At 43.5% G+C, this 12,769-nt stretch overlaps 1 protein-coding gene across 1 annotated transcript in view; it reads right to left on the bottom strand.

The window, feature by feature from the left end:
* The window catches only part of UBR1 (ubiquitin protein ligase E3 component n-recognin 1), a gene marked incomplete in the record, with an annotated part of 4,571,807 nt that overhangs the window by 3,304,659 nt on the left and 1,254,379 nt on the right, over positions 1–12,769 (bottom strand). Inside the window, 1 exon segment of the mRNA XM_044074213.1 lies at positions 497–677. Coding sequence (XP_043930148.1) covers positions 497–677 — 181 coding nt within the window.

The raw sequence follows: 12,769 nt of genomic DNA, 5'->3' as shown, positions 1-12,769 counted from the left end.
TTCAATTGCCAGACATTTCATCACTATAATACCATGCCACACCATGCAGTATCAGGATTGTAAGAAACAAAGATATAGCAGTGATTTAACCTCCAGAAAATCTACAGTCCAACTATACTCTTAACTCAACACGGAATCATTACAGCTAGTTCATTATACTGTAAGCTACATAACACTTCAGTCTCAATTTGCCCACTGTGCAATCTTTGATCAAGAGCCCCTGTGTTGTTCCTTAAAGATTCAAACAAACTAGGTGCAAGTGAATCTCTAAAAAAATATATTTTGTTCATATGACTGCTTAACCGCTGCATTAAGGAGTCTTAAAGGATTTATTCAAGCAGTCCTTTGTGTGATATGTAACTCAGAAAGAGCATTAGTACACATTTACTCAACAAAGGGAAGGGGAAAAGGTAGAACAAAGGAGTGTGGCTTTTGTCTGCTTTCTGCTTGTTACAAAGATGGCAACTCTTAAAATAGAAAAGGCAAAAAGACTAACCTGCTAGTAATCTTGTCAATGGCAGATGTATGCTAACTGGTTCAACTGACACCATGTACGGTCTGCTGTTAAGCAAATGACCAGCCAAGTATAAAACTACAGAGTCCTTTAAATGTGCTTCTTTCCCATACTCCATCACAGCACTGTGGCACATCATGTAAGCCTTCAGTAAAACCTCTTCCTGTAAGAACAAAGAAAGACCAAATCCAAATGAAACACTACCATTTACTAACTATAAGTAAATAAATTAATTAAAAAAGCATGCAAGACTACACAAAATACAAGCATATTAAAGTACACATTCAAGAGACTCCCTTGAAGCTCTCATGACTAGAAGTCTAAACCTCAAAATGCACTCACTCAAGGCCCTCCTTAAAATGGAGACCATCGACATCTGTGCAGTGACAGAGACCTGGTTAAAGGCTCCAGAGAGCACCCCTGCATTACCAGGCTGTAATTCATACCACACCTTTCAGCCACCTAACCTGGTCCGAAACACTAAAGGCGGAGGAGTGTCCATATTCATTAAGGCTATCCACACCTCCAGGCTAGTTCCTCAACAAAATGCATCCGAAGTTATCCAAGTGCAACTAACACTGGGGCAAGACTGCAATCCAGGTTGTAGCGTGTTACAGATCCCCCACCATGCCCCAGGATTCCCACTCTTCATTTCTTAAGATACTGGAAAATATTAAGGTACAACCCAATACCTTAATTATGGGTGATTTCAACTACCCCACCATCAACTGGGAAAACTACCTGTGTACCACCTCATTCACTCAACATTCCCTGGAATTCATAAATTTCAATGTCTTGGATCAGCTTGTCCACACCCCCACCAGGGGCACCAATATCCTGGATCTGGTCATTATCAATATGGGTAAAGTACAGTTTTGTACCTACCATAAATGTAGATGTTCGAGCATCTTCACTGCTGCAGTCATTACACTTGGGTTATCCTGCCGTCAGGCGGGACCGCAGTCGACCTGAGTTCCAAAGTCTTGGTCCGGCGTCGGTTGCTGTCGCCTCTTCCCTGACGTTAGAGCGCCAGGGGTATACAAGAAGCAGCCGATGCCATTTTATTCAGTTTTTCTTGCCCCAGATATCAGGTGCCCCCCAAAATGGTAGGCAATACATACTGCTAATAAAACATACAAAAAGGGTAAAAAATAAAACCTTCAGAAACCAGCAAATACACCACATAGGTAGTACAGGTTAGTCCTAGAAAAGAAAGAGGGGATGGCGGGTGGGTAACCTGGACTGCAGCAGTGAAGACACTAACATCTACATTTATGGTAGGTACAAAACTGTACTATGTTCATTGTGTTTCACTGCTGCAGTCATTACACTTGGGTAGTATCCCAAAGCTGAGTTTGGGTGGCTGGCTCTATAGAGGATTTGGTGTGGCTATGAGGCCCTGCAGCACTGCAGTGGCAAAGCCAGCTCTGGATCTAGAATAAAGAGGCAAATGGTAATGCTTGGTAAAGGTGTGCACTGAACTCCAAGGTGCAGCTTCCAAGATATCTTTGGTACGTACTCCTCTAAGGTAGGCAGTTGCCCTGATGGAATGTGGTCTAATGTTACTAGGTACAGGTTTCCCATGTTGTGTATAGCAGAACCGGATGCAGTGTTCTATCCACTTTGAAATGGTCTGCTTTGAAATCGCCTTTCCCTGTGATCCTGCAGCATATGATACAAACAACTGTTCAGATTTTCTGAAAGCTTTTGTTTTGTCCAAGTAGAAACGCAATTGCCTGTGTATATCCAAGGAATGTAGAAGTCTCTCCCCTTTATTCTGGGGATTTGGATAAAATGTTGGCAAGTGAATAGTTTGGTTAAGAGCCACACTGGATACCACCTTAGGCATAAAGGTAGGGTTTGTTCTTAAAGAAACCCTGTCTTGGTGGAAAATGATGAAAGGTTCCACTGCCATTAGTGCCTGCAGTTCTGAGACTCTTCGTGCTGAGGTTATTGCCAGAAGCAGAGCAGTTTTCTATTATATATATTTTAACTCTGCTGAATTGGCTGGTTCAAAAGGAGGCAAACAGCTTTTCCAAAACAAAATTGAAGTCCCAAGTTGGTGTTGGTGCTCTCAGGGGCGGGCTTATGTTTTTAGCCCCTCTGACGTACTGCTTTAACAATCAGTAAGAAAAAATAGGAGGATCTGTGTTGTAATGAGCCGAGATGGCAGAAGCGTGAATCTTAATGGATGAGAAGGATAGTCCTTTGTCCAGCATCTCAGTCAAGTATTGTAGTATCTGAGGAATGTTAGGGACCAGAGGATCAAGGTTTTGTGCCTGTTTCCAGGCACAGAATCTCTTCCACTTTTCTGAATAAGATTTCCTGGTGCTAGGCCTCCTGGCCTCCAAAATGACATCCATAACAGCTTTAGAGAGAGAAATTGGCTGTTTGGCTAATGAATCTGCCATGCAGCCAGGTTTATGGTTTTGAGCTGACTGTGCAGTATCTGTGATTGTTTTGCCGAGTCAGAAGGTGTGGAATTTGAGGCAAAATCCAAGCTGGGCCTTGAGCTAAGTTCTTCAAGATTGGGTACCAATGCTGGCGTGGCCAATCTGGAGCAATCAGAATCATCTGTGGTTTTTCTTGTCTGGCTTTTAGGAGTACCTTTGAAAGGAGAGGTAGAGGTGGGAAGGCATAAACATTTAGGCTTTTCCAGCTGAACGAAAGAGCATCCACTTTTCATGCTTGTGTGTGATAAATCCTTGTGCAGAATTTTTGTAGTTGGTAATTCAGTGGTGAAGCAAAAAGATCTATGTCCGGGCACCCCCATTTTTGCATTATCATGCTGAAGACTTGTGGATTTAATTTCCACTCGTGAGGATCCATGATGTTTCTGCTTAAGTCGTCTGCCAGAGTGTTTTTCTTTCCTGGCAGGAATTGTGCTTGCAGATGAACTTGATAGGTTAGAGCTGTGTTCCACAAGGTCATGGCTTGTCTGCATAGTGGGTATGAATGAGTGCCCCCTTGTTTGTTTATGTACCACATTACTGTGGTGTTGTCTGTCTTTAAAGGTAATTGACCTGGATGCAGAAGATCCTTGAAAGCTGTAAGGGCATTTTGTACAGCCAACATCTCTTTTTGATTGATGTGAAGATGTATTTGGTCTGCGGTCCATTTGCCCCGAATACATTTTCCTGCCATGTGTGCTCCCCAGGTGTAATCCGAGTTGTCTGTGTGAAAGGCTGACCCTTGTTGAGGTGACAAGCCTGTGCCCACCATCGAAACTCCTGTTGTAGGCAGGGAATTATTGGTATTACTGTCTCCAAGCTGTGAGAATGTTGAGACCAAACACTTGAGGTACCATTGTAATTTCCTCATATGCAAATCTTGCATATGGAATTAGTAGTATGCAGGAAGCCATGAATCCCAAGGCCTGCAGAATTTTTCTTGCAGGGAGTTGGGACTTTGTTGTCATCAATTGAAAATACTGAGTCAGTTGTCCTTGTTTGTCTGGTGTGAGATAAGCCATCTGGGCCGTTGTATTTAAGCTGGCACCCAGGAATATTATCTCTTGTGAGGGCACTAGTTTTGATTTCTTTTCGTTTACTGTGTACCCTAGGCAACTTAATCTTTTTTACGAACGCCAGATACTGTAGAAGAATGTCCTTGCTCTCTGCTTGAATCAGGCAGTCATCCAGATATGGATATATATGAATTCCTTTCTGTCTGCAAAATGCAATTACTGGTGCCAGGCACTTGGTAAAGACGCTGGGCGCAGTAGAGAAGCCAAAGGGCAGGGGAGAGAATTGGTAGTACATTGAACCAGCTATGAATCTGAGGTATTTTCTGCAATTTTGTCTGATAGGGACATGCAGGTATGCCTCTGAGGTCCAAAGTAACAAGCCAAGCTTTCTTGCCCAACATGGGAAGGAGCTGTTGTAGTGTCAACATTTTGAATTTCGGAACATCCAGGTAAGCATTTAGAGTGGAAAGGTCCAGAATGGGTCTCCAGCAGACCTCCCAACCGTTCCGAATTACTTTGATTTTACCGGGTTTTGGGGTCCAAATGAAGGGGTGTCACGATTCCAGAGTGGCACCCTTCATTTCCGATTTTCTTTTGCTTTTTTTAAATTTTCACACTGTTGTGCGCAATGACGTCAGCTCCATCAGGCTACCAGCCAGTCGGAATTGAGCGCTCAAGGATCAAACATCATCATTTCTGGCTGGCGGGAATGTGGAACTGCTAGAACAGCGCTGAAACAGCTGTTCGGCGAGTGGGCAGAGTTTGCAAGCAGGGATTACTACTCATGGCAGAGTTATTATTTAATGGCAGCAACGACGGAGGATAACTACTCAGGGTAGGAGTGTGTGTGTGTGTGTGTGTGTGTGTGTGTGTGTGTGTGTGTGTGTGTGTGTGTGAAAATGCCCCCATATAATGGGCTTGGTGGCGAGAGGTATTCAGGCTCAAACCCTGTACCTTTGGTACAGGGTAAAAGAAGCCTGCTATCCCTAGCCACCACAATTTCTGAGTGACAGCTATGTAAACTTTTTCACCAAATCGGATACTATCCAAAGAACTTGACTCAGCCGTGGTTAAGCATGATCCATCCATTCAATAATATTGAGTCACATCCATCTCCTATAACGAGCAAGTGAACAGTCACCACCACTTAGAGTTTACCAAGCAAGTAGATTGCCATGCCTTTTTATTTTGTGTAAATAATGCAGCTTCATTTTGTCATGATTTTATCAGTAAGTGGGACAAAATGTTTTGAAACTATGCCCCCTCCTCAAAAATGTCAGACATTTAAAAATCAATGGACTCTGACATTTCATTTTAGGCACATTGCAGAATTGAAGGTAGTGCCCTTTTAACTAAGTAGCTTATTTTACCTAACTGCTTATTATCACACAACCATAAACACTATATGCTGCTAAAAAGGAACAGACTCTCATATGCTCTGCAAGACCTAACTAGATCACCTCCAAGTCAACTTTACAGATGAGAAAACAGGATCAGCACTTTAAACATTTACTCAAATCCTTCAACACTACACTAGTTTAATACATAATCTCTGACTATTATGTAGGAGTATTGCATCTGTTTTAATCTGCCATAACTTATTTGAATAAATGGAGTTTGCAACAAAAGCTGAACTTTTCTGTATTCCTGTATAGCTTGCTGTCACATGATCTAGAGATGTCAGCTTACTTCAGTCTGTAGTGAATCTAAATCTAGTAACATGAGAGGATGTTTAAAATTGCAAGACTCCTAGGACAAGTGTGGAATAATACTGACACAATGCTATAGTGAATACAAAACAGTTGAAAGTTATGCTCTGAGCTTTGTCCAGATTTTTTTTGTACTAAGAGTTGAGAGAGCTATGATGAGAAGTAAGAACATTTCTTTTGTGCTAAGAGTTTAGAGCTATGATAAGAAGTGAGCACACAATTTGTATTCCCCCATTATTGTTTTTGTGCTAACAGTTCAGAGATATGGTGAGTGAGAAGTGAGAACTGAATTTGTATTCCCCCATTACTGGCTTTGTTGTTTGTCCATGTTTTTTGTGTTGAGGTTAAGAGCTATGTTAAGAAGTGAGAAATGAATTCACTAAATGATGGATATTAAGTTTGTCTTCCTATTTTTCAAGCAGCTGCTGATTTTGCATAGTGGCATGTTGTTCTGACTGTAGTGCATAGAGTCCTGGGTTCAAAACCTGCCAGTGAAATGCATGATGGTAACAACATTTTATTCTAGCGACTTTACAAAATTATACAAGCAATGTTTAAAATGTGTCCCTGGTTTTTTTACCTTTTGTCCCCCCCACCCCCCCCAAAAAAAATTAAATTGAAAATAAGTGCAAGACGCTGTGCAAGATACCTATGGCTTACACTACTGTCATTTTATTTATAGTGTGGGTGTGGAAGCAGACTTTTATGATGGAAAAGTTCTGAATTGGGAAGTTTTGTCATTATTGGTTCATGTGTTTTGTTTCATTGCCTACAGTACAGATTACTGGTAAAATGTTCAAACAATAAATTTAAAATGCGCTCTAACATGCGTGTTGTATTATACAAGGAAGGTGTATAAAGAAAATAACACATGTATGTTTCTTGTTTTGTGTGCAAGGGGCCAATGATTTGAAAACAGCCCAAAGGTAATCTTCATCCACCGCTGGCCAGATGCATTTTCTTTGGATGTGGTGTGGGTTTCAATGCTATTTCAATGAATGTGAGTTTCAAGGGCAAAGAAGTTTTAATGTCAAGCCTATTTTCATTGTGAGACAGTAACAGTATTGCTTTGTTTACCAGATGATGTCTTTTAGTGTTTCTGCATTGTTGTGCTGTAAAATGTAAAAATAAAATCCAAATCATTGTAGAAGTAAAACAGTATGCATACATTAGTGTTTATGGTAAATGGGGATAAATAGCCAGGTAATGGGACATTGGAATGGCTGCAGGGGGACTCTGGTGCCATGTTTTGGTTGTCTGTTCTTCAGTTTGCATTCGAAAGTTGGTATCCCACAATTCCATTGGAGTGGGTGGGGTTACATAAGTATGTATGCAAATTAGATGTTAATCAGTGTACAGATTTGTACCTATTTTTCATGGGCCTTGTCCAGATTTTTGATGTTTTCAGGTTGAGAAGTATGGTCTCCAGGCTTTGTCCTTTCTGGGTACCAGGAAGAGTCTTTAGTAAAATCCTTGTCTTTTTTCCTGCTGAGGTACTTTTTGAATAGCTCTCACGTCCATGAGGGCTGTAATTTGTTTTTGTGCCTCTGTCCATTGATTTTGTGGCAGGTCTGGCATTCCTTTTAGCCTTGGAAAAGTGTGAAAGTGGAACCTGTAACCTTGAGACACAATATTCAGCACCCACTTGTCTTGGGTGATTGCTTGCCAGTTTTGAGAGAACAGTGCTAGTTTCCCCCCTAAGGGAGCTGCCAAAAGTGAAGAGTTTGGCATTGGAAGGGGGAAGTCATTGGGACTGTTTCCTGTAAGGTTGTGACTTGTCCTCACCTCCTTTTGGGTTTGAAGCACCCCACTGTCGTGGTCTGTAAGAACCTTGTGGCTGGGATCTGCCTCTTGGGCGTCTATCTGCCTCTTTATGGCCTGTCTGACACTGGAAAGGACCAATTCTTTGTAGGCCAATTTCTGCTAAATCATGGTGGCTGTACCTGTAAGAAATCCTTCACTGTTTGCATACATTTTTCCTTATCCTCCATTTTCTTTAATACCCTGTTCTGCTTTAATACCAAATAAATTATCTTGCTGTAAAGGAGCATCCAATAATTTTGCCTTAACATGATCTGGTAAACTTTGTTCTTTTAACCAAGCATGCCTTCGAATCACAGATCCTGTAACTGCTGCTCTACAAGAAGCTTCTAATGAATCAAAACCACATTGCAAAGTATGCTTTCCTACTTGTTCAGCTGCATGCAATAAATCCTACATTTCCTTATAGTCAGGTTGTTCTGCATTTGTACTCATTTTCTGTTTTAATTGAGAAAGTAAGTATTGTTGATATTTAAGCATGTGAAAGTGGCAATTTAGAGCCCTCACTGCTAAAGTTGCAGAGGTGTAAACTTTCTTTCCCCATTTGTCTAATGCTCTGGAGTCCCTATCCAAGGGAACTGGATTCTTAGCCGTGGAAGCCTTAACCCCTTTGGGACCCTGGGAAATAGTTTCTGCGTCAGCAACTGGGTTTTTATAAAGAAATTTGTGAGAGTCAGGGACTCTGTAGAACCTGTCTGGCTTGACTGGAGCTGGGGGTAAAAAATCAGGATTTAAACTAGATTCAGAGAACACATCATCCATAATGTCCAACATTGGCGGAATAGCAAGGGGCCTGTGCTGAGGCAGTAAAGGAAAGTCTCTGAGCCTTTTCTTGGATTCTGAGTAATCCTGGCCCTTCCCAATGGAAATGCTCCCTCATGGTATGTAAAGTTTCCCCAAAAGAGTAATCCTCAGGAGGAGTGGCTGAAGGAATTGATTCTTCAGCATCAGAATCCTCATAGGGGGAAAGGAATATCCCTGGTCTGAAGAGGAATCACAATATATTGAAACCTGGTCAGAGGAATCATAGTCTGTATCCTGCTTAGGCCTTTTATCTGGAGGGGGATGGGAACCCCTAATCAGAGTTATCAAGTCTTCGGCCATTTTGAGCATCTATTTTTTAGGCATGGAGGCCTGTCCAGGTGAATGCTGTACCTGTTTCTTTGTCTTTAATGTAGGTTTAGTCTTGGCTGTAGTTGCAATGGTAAGTTGAGTAGGCCTGAAAACACCCTCAGAAGCCGATGCCTGCTCAGCGGCTCCAGACCCATCTGAAGAGTTAATCTCTGTTGGCCCAACACCTTGAGTATCCAGAGGCCTAGGCACCTCCACGTGGGAATGTCGCGGCCTGTGGTTCTGAGGTAGTGGGTTTCAGGAGCTGCAAAAGCACCTCACTGAAAACCAGCGAACCGGCGACTGGCCTAGCAGAGGCTTCGTTGTCAGTTTTGGGCCTCGGGTGCCTGTCCTTATCTTTATATTTTTTGTGCATTCCGGTCGTCGGTTGTTCCGACGGCATTATATAATTAAACCTTCGGCCAAAGTAATGGCGAGCAAAATCAAACCGACATTTAATAGTGCGTTTGTTAAATCTAGCACAAAACAGACAGCTAGTGATGTTGTGATCTGGGCCTAGGCATGGAATACAGTAAGAATGAAAATCCTTATGAGGTATTTGCTTCCCAAAAGAAATACAATTATTAACTTTTACTGACATTGGTCTGAGGCAAGAAAAAGTTTTCCCAACGGGGTACTTAGCTTTATTGAAGACTTCGGATCTGAAATCGAATTTGAAATCTCAGGAGTCGGTCGACCGGCACTTACGAATTGCTTTTGCTTCGGGCACCGCGCGGCAAGAAAGACTGAAGAAAATGGCGCCGGCTGCTTCTTATATACCCCTGGCGCTCTGACGTCAGGGAAGAGGCGACAGCAACCAACGCCGTACCAAGACTTTGGAACTCAGGACGACTGCGGGCTCGCCTGACAGCAGGATAACACAAGTGTAATGACTGCAGCAGTGAAACACGATGAACATCCAGTGTTCCACACCAGAGGTCAACTCCTCGCTGGTCAGATCCGTCCTCAAGCTAATCACTCTAGACATCCATATCTCACCCCCACCCCCCATTAAGTCAAAAACTACACCAAAGCCAACTTCATGCTTCTTAAGACAGAAGTGGCAAACTTCACGACACCCATGCAGACGGAGAATAGAGGTATGACTGCTGGATCTTACACAAATGCACTGTATAAGTACATACACGAGTGGATGGATCGTGCCATCCCAAACAGAACCAAGATGCTATCCTCCAAAAAAAGGAAGCCAATCTGGTGTTCCCCTGCCATAAACAAACTCTACAACAGAAGGAAGAAGCTGCTGCAAAAAAGAGAGTAAAATCCCAAGATTGGAGGAACTCCCTTGGTCAGCCTCAGCAAGAAGCTGAGATCCCTCATAAAATCCTCCAAAGCCAGTTTTGAAAATAAATCGCCACTGATTCCAAAGACAACCACAAAGCATTCTACAGCTATGTCAAGAATCGCAATGGCAGCATGCAGATCTCCTCTGAGCTACAGCACAATGGCACTAAATATACAGAACTAACCGATATTGCCAACATCCTGGCCAATAGGTTCAGTGCTAACTTTACCCCCTCTCACCTTCCAAAGGGCTCATCTCAATACCAGAAGAATGCAAAACCCCTGTAATCACGGATGAACAAGTAAAGACCGCACTCTCCAAAGCCAAGAACACAGCATCCATGGAACCAGACAACATCCCAGGCTGCGTAATACACGAACTACAGAATGAACTGGCACCCCACCTAAGTACCACTTTCAATCATAGCCTCACCTCAGGCTATGTGCCTAATGAATGGCACGCAACTGTTAACCCACTCCACAAAGGGGGTGCTACCATGGACTCTGGAAACTACTGCCCCATTAACCTGACGAGCCTGGTCTGCAAGGTCATGGAAAGTACAGTTGTGTACACTTACCATAAATGTAGATGTTCGAGTGTATTCACTGTTGAAGTCATCACATTTGGGATATCTGCCTGCAGGTAGCCCTCAGCAGGCCTGAATACCAGAGTCTTGGATTCCTGCGTCAGATGCAGTCTCTTCTTCCATGAAGTCAGGTGGTCAGGGGTATAAAACATGCAGCGAACGCCATTACATCAGTTTTTCTTGCCCCAGATGTCAGGTGCCCCCACAACGGGAAGCAATTATATGTTATGGTACACCTCCATCAAAAAGCAAATACACCAGAAAATTTAAATACACCAAACAAGAAGGAAAGGTAGAGCCAAGAGAAGTCAGGGGGCTGGAGGGAGGGTAACCAGGACTGCAACAGCGAATACACTTGAACATCTACATTTATGGTAAGTGTACACAACTGTACTATGTTCGTCGCGTTTCATTGTTGCAGTCATCACATTTGGGTTGATTCCCAAAGCTAAGGAAGGGAGGAGGAAGTTAGAGCATTAAGGCCAGCTATTAAGCCCTGCAAGACTGCAGTGGCAAAACCAGCTCTGTATTTAGAAAAAATAGGCATGTGGTAATGCTTGGTGAAGGTATGTACAGAGCTCCAAGTAGCAGCTTCTAGGATGTCCCTGGTAGGGACCCCTCTGAGAAAGGCTGTAGAGAGGTAGCTGCAGCCCTGGTGGGATGTGATCTTATCCCCTGTGGGGTAGGTTTTCCATGGTGCTTGTAGCAGAAATGAATGCAATGGGCTATCCATTTAGAAATGGTTTGCTTTGAAATGGCCTTCCCCTCTGCCCCTGCAGCAAAGCCAACTAGCAGCTGTTCAGATTTTCTGAAAGGCTTAGTCCTGTCCAAATAAAATCCAAGTTGTCTGTGCATGTCCAGAAAGTGCAGTATTCATACTCCTTTGTTTTGTGGATTAGGGAAAAAGTAGGCAAATGAATGGACTGATTTAGGGCCACACTAGACACCACCTTGGGCATAAAGGAAGGATTGGTCCTGAGGGAAACTCTGTCTGCATGGAAGATAATGAAGGGCTCTCCACTGCCATGAGGGCCTGTAATTCAGGCACTCTTCTTGCTGAAGTGATGGCTAGAAGGAAGGCTGTTTTCCAAGAAAGGAATTTCAACTCTGCAGTTGCAGCTGGCTCAAAGGGAGGTAAGAGTGAGCTTTTCCAACACAAAGTTAAGGTCCCAGGCTGTAGTAGGGGCTCTCCTGGGGAGTCTTAAATTTTTGGCCCCTCTAAGGAATTGTTTTAGCAGGGGGGTGAGAGAAGAGGGGTGGCTCAGTATTATAATGTGCTGAAATGGCAGAGGCATGAATTTTAATTGACTAGAAGAATAGGCCCTTGTGGAGCACTTCTGTGAACTACTGAAGAATATGAGGTAAGCTGGGCACCAATGTGCCCATCCCCTGTGTCTGGCTCCAGGAACAGTATCTTTTCCACTTTTCAGCATAGGATTTTCTAGTACTAGGCCTCCTTGCCTCCAGAATGACATCTAGCACCTGCTTACTGAGGGATGCCTCTGGAGAGCTCAAGGAATTAGCCAGGCTGCAAGGTTCAGGGTTTGAAGCTGAGGGTGCAGAATCTGGCCCGCCTGCTGGGACAGCAGGAGGGGTCTGAGGCAGATGCCATAGTTCCTGCAATGTCATACTGCGCAAGAGGGGGTACCATTGCTGGCGTGGCCAGTCTGCTGCAATCAGTATTGTCCTTGGCTTGTTCCGTTTGATCTTTTGCAGAACCTACGAGAAGAGAGGCAGAGGGGGAAAGGCATAAACCGAGAGGCTTTCCCAGGTAAAGGACAGGACATCCACTTTTCAAGCTCAACTGTGGGAAGTCCTTGTGCAACATTTGTCCAATTGGTAGTTCTGAGGGGAGGCAAACGGGTCTACCTCTGGAGTCCCCCATTTGTTCCTCAAGAGGTTGAATATTTTTGGTTCCAGTTTCCATTCGTGTGGGTCCATGACATTTCTGCTTAGGTCGTCTGCCAGTGAATTTAGCTTGCCTGGCAGGAACTGAGCTTGTAGGCGCACTTGGTAGCTCAAGGCTGTGTTCCACAGAGCCATGGCTAGTCTGCAGACAGGGTACAAGTGGGTTCCCCCCTGCTTGCTTATGTACCACATAGCTGTGGTGTTGTCTGTCTTTACCAATAGTTGTCCTGGAAGAATGTGGTCTTTGAAGGCTGTCAGGGAATTCTGTACAGCTAACATCTCTTTTTGGTTGATATACAGGTACATCTGTCTTGGATTCTATTTGCCCTGAATGCATTGCCCTGCCAAGTGA

Source organism: Protopterus annectens, chromosome 6.part0 (assembly GCF_019279795.1).
Source record: "Protopterus annectens isolate FY-2018-M chromosome 6.part0, PAN1.0, whole genome shotgun sequence".
NCBI classification, from domain to species: Eukaryota; Metazoa; Chordata; order Ceratodontiformes; family Protopteridae; genus Protopterus; species Protopterus annectens.
This window is presented reverse-complemented; position numbering and strand designations above follow the sequence as displayed.